Source organism: Balaenoptera acutorostrata, chromosome 12 (genome assembly GCF_949987535.1).
Source record: "Balaenoptera acutorostrata chromosome 12, mBalAcu1.1, whole genome shotgun sequence".
Lineage (NCBI taxonomy): Eukaryota > Metazoa > Chordata > Mammalia > Artiodactyla > Balaenopteridae > Balaenoptera > Balaenoptera acutorostrata.
This window is the reverse complement of record NC_080075.1, coordinates 94,041,569-94,050,246: the sequence shown is the minus strand read 5'-3', so window position 1 is coordinate 94,050,246 and position 8,678 is coordinate 94,041,569. Positions and strand designations below refer to the sequence as shown.

At 58.0% G+C, this 8,678-nt stretch overlaps 1 protein-coding gene across 2 annotated transcripts; it reads right to left on the bottom strand.

The window, feature by feature from the left end:
- Nucleotides 1–464: 464 nt before the first annotated feature.
- TMEM18 (transmembrane protein 18) lies at nucleotides 465–6,534 on the bottom strand. Of its 2 annotated transcripts, none has more exons than XM_007195698.2 (5): nucleotides 6,384–6,534; nucleotides 5,369–5,489; nucleotides 3,000–3,054; nucleotides 1,871–1,964; nucleotides 465–1,783 (listed from the first exon to the last, which is right to left on the bottom strand). In XM_007195698.2, exons 1-5 carry the CDS (start codon nucleotides 6,438–6,440, stop codon nucleotides 1,691–1,693), a joined length of 420 nt encoding a protein of 139 aa, XP_007195760.1. In that variant the 5' UTR covers nucleotides 6,441–6,534; the 3' UTR covers nucleotides 465–1,690. The 2 variants fall into 2 exon arrangements, with proteins under 2 accessions (XP_007195760.1, XP_057414602.1); XM_057558619.1 differs by having other exon boundaries at nucleotides 5,369–5,486; nucleotides 6,384–6,533.
- Nucleotides 6,535–8,678: the final 2,144 nt, after the last annotated feature.

Here is an 8,678-nt window from a genome sequence, read left to right as displayed (position 1 = left end):
GTCAAAATTCAGGAAATAATTTCTCTACTGAGAGTTTACAACTACCTAGAAAAACTTTATATATCTGGATTTCAAGATTTAATTTCATAATCTGTCAAAGTGTCACCTTTTGAGCTTCTAAATATAAAAGCTTTCATATGAACAGATTTTCTTTTCTTTTTGAAATCTGAAGAATGTATTTCACTTATCTTGTGAAAATTATGGTAACTGTTCACAAAGTATTTTTTAAACCCGAATCAGGAGCCAACAGCAGCCTCTTTACGCAACGCTGTGTGTTCAGACAGGGGCTCTGCTCACCTGTCACCCTCCAGCTGCAGCTCCAGGTGTGACAAGACCACGAGCGTCCTGCACAGACGCTGGTTTACAGAGCGGACATCACAGGGAAATAGTGCACCTGCTCCGATAAACCAACAGCGTCACGTCCCAGGACACCCAAAGGGTAAAAAGAAGGTGGAACACAGGAATATAATCAATCTTTGTATTTGCCATAAAAAAAATCTGTTAGTTGAAACAGGTGAATGTTGACTGTGTTTACTTGTAACTTTCCTTCCAGAAAACAACTCAAGGGGCTCATCCAGCCACTGCTTCCGTGGATCCCGACCCGGGGCCTCCGAGTGTCGTCACATCTCTAACTGGATGAAAGGCAAGGCAGCCCCTCGTGTTCTGTCCTGTGGCAGCACCACACAGAGAGGCCACCGCTGTGCAAACCAGGGTGACACGAGGTGACACGGGGTGACGGAGGTGATGGAGGTGACAGGGGTGATGGAGGTGATAGGAGATGATGGGGGTGATGGGGGTTGACGGGGATGACAGGGTGACGGAGGTGATGGGGATGACGGGGTGATGGGAGGTGACAGGGGGTGATGGAGGTGACACGGGGTGACACGAGGTGACACAGGGTGATGGAGGTGACGGGGGTGATGGAGGTGACAGGGGTGATGGAGGTGATAGGAGATGATGGGGGTGATGGGAGTTGACGGGGGTGACAGGGTGACGGAGGTGATGGGGATGACGGGGTGATAAAAGGTGACGGGGTGATGGAGGTGATGGAGGGTGATGGAGGTGATGGAGGTGATAGGAGGTGATGGAGGTGATAGGAGGTGACGGGGATGATAGGGGTGATGGAGGTGATGGGGGTTGATGGGGGTGACGGGGTGACAGAGGTGATGGGGTGATGGAGGTGACAGGAGGTGACGGGGATGATAGGGGTGATGGAGGTGATGGGGGTTGATGGGGGTGACGGAGGTGACACGGGGTGACGGAGGTGATGGGGGTGACAGGCGTGATGGAGGTGACGGAGGTGATGGGGGTTGACGGGGGTGACAGAGGTGACGGGGTGATGGAGGTGATAGGAGGTGACGGGGATGATAGGGGTGATGGAGGTGATGGGGTTGACTGGGGTGACGGGGTGACAGAGGTGCCCACGCGTGGATGGCACTGTCCCTCACTCAGTCACCGTCCCCACGTGGACGGACGTCTGGCAGCTCACACGGTCGCAGGAGTGCTGTGGGCGCGTGGCGGCGTGCGCGGCTCTGTCTGTTTACAACTTAACTGGAGAGATGGGAGCCCCTGCAGGCCCAGCGAGGGCCCTGGTGGACGTGCGGTAAACTCTGTCCTAGAAGCTGGTCTAGGTGCGTTCCAGGAGCAGACGGGGTCTGAAGGATGCTCGCGCGGGGCCGGCTCCGAGCCGTCACTCCTCCTTGGGTCTGCTCCTCGCCCTCCGCCTCTCCTGCAGGGTCCTCAGCTCGGTCATCTCGGTCAGGGTCTTGCGCACCCACAGGACCTGGGAAGAACCGTGCAGAGATGCGGTCAGAAGTGGACACGCGCCGTGTGGGGAGGACGGAGGCCTGGAGCTCTGTCACGCACGTACCACGATGGCCAGGGCGTTGAGCAGCAGGGGCGCCGAGAACACTATGGAGATGAACATGCCCCTCGAGTCGAAATACTGGTATTTCGAGAACAACCTGTTTCAAGAAAGATTTAAAGATTACGGGGCGTCACAACACGGCGTTCTCGTGATACTCTGTCTCAGGAGCCCCTCCACACAGGAGGACGAGGTGGGCGCAGAGCCCCGCCCGCACACGATGGCGACCTCAGTCCCTTTACGAGGCGACCCTCCTAACCCCGTGGGGGACGACCCCCAGGCCCTCCAGGGGCATTGCGGCCCCCATGCAAGCTCAGGCCGAGCCCCCGGAGAGGGGGACACGGGGTGGCCGGGCCAGGCTGCCCCCAGCGTCCCGCTCAGTGGCGGCGCAGGACATGAACTTTACGTCACTGACTCAGCGACAGTCATCGCCCTGGGGCCACAGTGAACAGAGCCCAGCGAGGGGTGCTCAGCATGTGCGTCCTAATTAGAAGCGGAAGAGACAAAGCGGGGGCCGGGTCGTGCGGGGGGCCGAGGGTGGGCTCCTGACCGAACGACAGGGGCCTGAAGCCGCGAGGAGGGCACGGCGGCCGGGGCACGGCTGTCACTCTGCTCTGAGGCCCGTGCGGTCCGGGTGCCGAAGGTAGAGCCGGGAGGCGGGGTGCTGATCGGGCCACGTCGTCCCCCGGGTTGCGGGGACACAGGGGGACGGCGGCGCTCCCCTCCCCACTCGTTCCAGCCTCCCGAGGGTTCCTGCCTGAACTGCGAGGTCCAGAAGGAGAAGCTGCGGCCCCCGAGGGAGGAGAAGGCCTGGGGGCGGCTCTGGAAGGGGGGCCAGGGGAAGGGTCGACTCTACAGCGCTCACTGGACACGGAGTGGGTTGCCCGGTGTGTGAGCAGGAAAGGACACGTGGGTGAGGACAGAATGGCCGGTGTCCCGGAAACCGGGGAACCAGCGTTTTCAGGACTAGAGCGCTTCTGTTTTGGGGGGGGGGCCTCCAGGGCCCACGGTGACCGAGGAGACTGGACGGTGGCCACCGTCCAAGGCTCATCGTGAAGGAGGCTGGGGGCTCCCGGTGTGCTCTGCCGCTGACGGGGACGGTGTCACGCAGGGTCCGCGTGCCCGGGCCGCTCACCTCCAGTTCACTGCCGCCGCTTCATTGATGTACTCCGCGCAGTAGACTAAGGTCACTGAGAAGAGAGCAAGCCCACGTGAGAAGTCAGGGAACCAGCCCACCGCCACCGCCTTACACATCCTTCACAACGTGCTACGTAACGTAAACGTGACAGAACAACGCCACGCTGGATGAGACGTAACTTCTATTTCACACATAACATGAGGGAACATGACACAGAAAGGAAACCCAAGGTGACACACGAGGCCGGTGGTCTCGGTCAGACCAGGCCAGCCCTCAGCGGGGCAGCGCCACGGGGACCAGGCTTCCTGCCCCGACGCCACCGTGGCCGCACTGGGCCGTCTGCCGACCTCCCTGCCCCGCAGGTCACCGTCGGGTGCAAGGCCGGCAGTGGAACCCGAGGGCCCTGAGACCGGAGCTGAAGGCCACCTGCCTCCACCCTCCGGCTGCCTGGACCCCCCAGTGGTGCTGGCGGCAAAGACACGGAGGGAGCACCGACCTGAGGGGACAGGAGCCGAGGGGACAGCCCTGGCCGCCCTCGCAGTCCCCCCTGGAGCGCGGGGAGCGCTGGGGGCGTGGGGGGGCCCACCCAGGGCGGGAGGACCGCGGGCTGGCCCAGCACCACGTGCTGCTCAGGGCCTGGAGGGGGTGGAGGAGGGGAGGACGGCCACCAGGAGCCTCAGCCTTGTAAAACTGTGCACAGCCTCCGGTTCCTGGGGTAAAATGGGGGCAGCAGTCCTTGACCCCTCCCTCGACGACTGGACCCTGAGACGCACATCAAGGAAGCAAAAGAAAGGAGACGGGAGAGGAGAAGAGAGGCCTGAGCACGGGGGGCCCACCTCCCCAGAGGGCAACGTGATGCATCGACCACGCACCCCACTCAGGAGCTGGGGAGCAGTGAACCAGTCTGTGCTTCATTTGTAAAACTGCAGCAAATAACATCCCAGTCTTCTGCAGGTGTGAGAATTAAATGCGCCATCAGATGTGTAAACGCACTTAGACCAGCATCGATCAGCCCCACGCTAAAACAGTCACCCTCTGTTCGTCCTTGAAAACAACAAACCCAAACGTAGCTCCCAGGTTCACAAAGCCTTTCAAGTATGGGCTCCTTGCATGAGGCTCTGTGGACGAGGCCATCACCTTTTTTGTGCTTCCTGCCTCGGGGCCTTTGCACACGTTATTCCCGGGGCTTGGAGTGTCCTTTCCGGCCTGCTGCCCGGCTGGTCCCCCCGCATCCTCCCCCTCAGTTTACCTGTCAGGGCAGTGACTCAAGTCCGGCCCCTCCCAGGGTTTCACGGTGCTCCTGCCTCTCCTGCCATGATGCGCAGCAGGGCTGTGGTTACTCAGTGGATGCGGGGGCCCCACCAGCTCTACGAGGCTCAGGGGCCCGTCTGTCCTGCTCACCCCTCGCGTTCCTTACTAGGGCTCTCACGTAAAGAAATAAACTAACATCCATCCCCGACCGTCAGGACTGTTTCTGTGATGCAGGCTTGCTGCTTCGCGCCTGTCCTAAGACGACCTCTTGTTTGGATTTCCCACCTTGCACAAGGCCAACTGAAGAATCACAGTTAAGATGAGTTTTTGGACTTTGTTAAACTGCCAGGCAAGATCTTCAGCATCTTCCCAATGTCCGCAAGATTAAGAGCCCAGCATAGCCTCTGGGGCCCCGGCCCACCTTTCCTGCCTGAACGTACTTCTAACTGGTCAGCGTCAGAATGTGGTTCTTCTGACACCTGGCCCACCCTTTCTGTCGTCACCCCTGTGCTCTCACCCGCTGCCTCCGCCCCAGATGCCAGGCCTGGGCCAGACATCTGTTCCTTACCCGAAGAAAAAGAGATTTTACTCACTCTTTACAGCCCCTACCATGACTTTATCTCCTCTGTGAAATCTTTCTCAATGATTCCACACAGCTCTGTTCCTTCTCCAAACCCTGTAGATCTTACCTTCAAAACTGACTCGGGCAGTGTGTTATTTTTGCACCACAGAGCTTTCCTTCCTGGTTTGCACTCCCTCCCAGAGCACGCAGAGCAGCTAAGCCCCCAGAGGAGCCTCTTGTACAGACTCAGCGTTTCGGCAAACCCAGCTCTCGTTTGTGTAACTGGTATTCTGCACCCTCCCAGGAACACAACAGGTGCTTGAGACGCCTTTCAAATCTATTATCCAAAATGTACCTTATCTTTACAGTAGCCTCAAGTGAAATATGGGAGTGGCCTGCAATCAAAGTAGAACACAAGACAGGAGCGTTGGGAGGCCTTACAAGTACATTCACATATCACTGGGGCTACAGAGAGAACGCGCACACGCGCTGCCGCAGCACACAGCCGTACTCACCCAGGCACTGGAGGTACTCACCGCGGAACTGTACTCACCCAGGCACAGGAAGTGCCCCACCTGCAGCTTATAGCTCCGCGATGAGAAGCAGGTGAGCAGCGCACAGAGCACGTGGAAGGCAGCCAGCCCCACGAGCCAGGGCTCCGTCCAGTCCGTCTGCTGGACGACACACAGCAGAAACCCCTCAGGGTCCCCCTGCACTGGACCAGGCTGCACGCTGCCTCCCCTCTGAGCACGTCCCGAGCGCCCCAGGCCTCACAGGACACGGGCAGGGGGGACAGGGACCCCCACTGCACCCGCGTCCAGGGACTGTCACCCGGCCGTGCCTGGCTGCCCCCCACAGAGGACTGAAGGCTTTCCTACTTGTCGAACAGAACTGCACTTCGGGCTGGGAGAATCTGAAGACCCTCCTCTGCGGGGAGATGAGAACGTAGTGCCTGGGTCGGGGATGCACTCGGTCGCCCCCAGAGGCAAAGCTACCAGCTCCTTAGAGCAGCGATTAAAGCCTCAGAAATCCGGGCCGCCCAAACTTGCAAGACGTGGTTTTCTCCCGCCTTTCTGACACACACCCAGCCCTTCAAATAGTGCTGCGACCGCATGTCTGCTCAACTCCAGAGGTGGGCTCGTCCGCACCCCTGTACTCGGACCCCCTCCTTGAGGCTCAGGTCCCCCGGGGGCACGGGTGCTGGCGGAACGGCCCGCGCCCCGCCACTCTGCCCACAGCGGGTCCACGCCACCCGGACGCCCCATCCCAGCCCAGGACGGCCCACCTCCCCGCTCCCCGCCGCCACGAGGTCCCAGCTCTCCCCGCAAACCCCCGACCCCCGACCGCCCCGCACCTCAGCATCCCGCCTGCCCTGAAGGTCCTCCAACCTCGCTCGTCCCGCCCGCACGCCCCGGACCCCCGCCCCGCCCACCCAGGTACAGGCCCCGACCCTGCACCCCCCCACCCACGCCTCCCATCCGGCGCCGCCGGCCTCCCCGGCGGACGCTGGGAAATTTGGAGAGGCCCCTGCCGACAGCGACCGAACTGTCAAGGAGGCAGCGACTTACCGTGATCACGGCGGGGATGCTGACGGGGAACTTGCTGACTGAGAATGCAGACGACATCGCCCCCGGAAAGGCCCAGCCTCACCACCACCTTTTCGTCTTCCCCGCCCCGCCCGGATAGGTCAAGAAGTCCTCTGGTGTCCTCTCGCGTTATCTCCACTTGTCGCGATGCCTGCTGTGTCCGGAAGCGGCAGGCACCCTGCCATCTCGCGATATCTCCAGTGCCCGGTAACAGGTTCAAATCTCGCGAGATTCCGTGGTGTTAAAATAAATATAAGGGAATTACGAGTAGCCACTGGCGTTGTTTTACCTCCCCGAGCTGCTGCGAGAGGGACGTTTTAGTTCCTCCTATGTGACGGACGCTCATAAACGGCAGCTCGGAGAACTGGGGGCTAGTGGGCGTCCCTGCTTTCCTCCCCCGCAACTCCCAGGGCTGGGGGCGTGGGGTATCGCTCAGGAGAGTGACCTGGACCCCTAGGAACATAGGGGAGAGTGACCTGGATCCCGGGGACAGAAAGGGACAGTGTCCGGGACTCGGGCGGGGGACAGAGAGGGAATTGACCTGGACACTGGGGAAAACGGGACAGTGACCTGGACTCTGGGAGACAGAAGGGGACAGTGACCTGGACCCCAGAGAGAGAGGGGCACAGTGCCCTGCACGGAGGGGGACAGTGTCCTGGACGTCGGTGGATGGAGTGGGACAGAGGGGACAGTGTCCCTGCCCCTCTGAGAAATCAGGGTCTCCAGATGCTCACTCTACCGTCAGCTCCAGAAGTGGGTGCTGATCGCTTCTAGCTCACATGGACCTTAAAAACAAAACGGCCAGTAATTTTACCAGCTAAATGGCTTTGTTCCGGAATAGAAAGGAATTGCAGCTTGGGACATGTAATCTATGGCAAAACCACACTCAAGTTGGGCAAACAAAGGACAGGAACGTGTTATTTTATAGAGAAAAAGGGGGAAGTGGAGAGAGCTGCTTTGGAGGAAAGGGAGAGTGAAGGGTGCTGAGGGGTTCCTATTGGCTGGGCAGTGGTGCTTTCTCATTGGCTGAGCATTGGTGGTTTCTCATTGGATGAGTGATGACAGTCTCTCACTGGCTGGGCTGTTGCCAGGCTGGGAGAAAATCTTCCCTCCCCTGCCGGTCTTAAGTAGGGACATTCCTGGCGTTGGGTCTGCAGAGGGCCCGAGTGGTACCTGCCTGAGCGCGTCCTCTTCTGCTTCCCGTTTCCATCTTAAATGAGGTTCCCTTTATTTTCACACTAATCAGGGAATCCTGAATTCTCTGTTGATTCAAGACGCAGAATTTTAATGGCATCAATACTTGGCATCCTGGCCTGTGTCTGCAGACTAACAGGGAAACCCCTGGCTCGCAGGCACTCAGTCAGGTGAAGAGACAGACCCCGTTCTCTGGGTGGACCTGGGGGAGGGTGTGAGGAAAAGGACTGCAGCCCGTCGCCGCCTTGAGGGTACTTGGCACCTGCAGAGCGGCAGGGGGAGGGAGAAAGTGAGCTCTTGGCAGGTGGCCTCCCTGAATGGGGGGATCAAGCCAGGATTGAACCCAAACATGTGAGCCAGGCTGCACCAGGGTTTCTCTTCCTTGCTTCCTGAGGAGCTTTCCAGAAACTCCATACTTGGCAACTCCGGCTTCCAGGGTGGGGAGGTCTCTGCGGTGCCCTCCACCCATCGCGCCCCCACCCTGCCCATCCCCCACTGGATAAGACGGCTCTGTCCTCCTGGCCTCACTCTCCCACAATCCAGTCTTTACACCGCAGACACAGCCAGCTTTAAAAACGTAAATTAGGTAAAGTTGTTTGCAACAAATGCATTTTCATATATTCATAGTTGTTGAATTGAGAGGTTTTAATTTATACCATTTAATTTTAGGTGGAGAAATACTTTTTTTCTGAGAATTATGGAATAGCCAAATCTGTTATTTTTGACTCTTTTTTTCACAGATTGCCTTTACAAAATTATAGTCATTTAGAAATGTGCTTGTGAAAAGTCCATAATTATGGATAATAAAAGCTTTATAGATAAAATACAACAAATTAATATCTCATCTTCAATTTATATTTTCGCTATTCTGTTAGTGTCTCCTGACCTCAGGGCTCTTGGAGGAGTTTGTAACTACATGGATTACAGGGCATATCGCCATGTGCTGTTTCCGTTGATTTGTGTTTCTGTCTCAGACATAGGAGACGGTATATTTATTGATCTTTGTCAAACTCATAACATTTTGTGCATTGCCTGGACATACTAAGAAATTTTTAAATGGAATTTGAGGGTTTAAATCATGTG

Bases quoted from the DNA above. Each gene is read 5' to 3' on its own strand.
- TMEM18 (XM_007195698.2), bottom strand. From the start codon at position 6,440: ATGTCGTCTGCATTCTCAGTCAGCAAGTTCCCCGTCAGCATCCCCGCC. The intron at 5,490-6,383 runs GTAAGTCGCTGC...TGTGTCGTCCAG, and splicing joins GCATCCCCGCCGTGATCACG to CAGACGGACTGGACGGAGCC. The intron at 1,784-1,870 runs GTACGTGCGTGA...GGTTCTTCCCAG, and splicing joins TCAACGCCCTGGCCATCGTG to GTCCTGTGGGTGCGCAAGAC.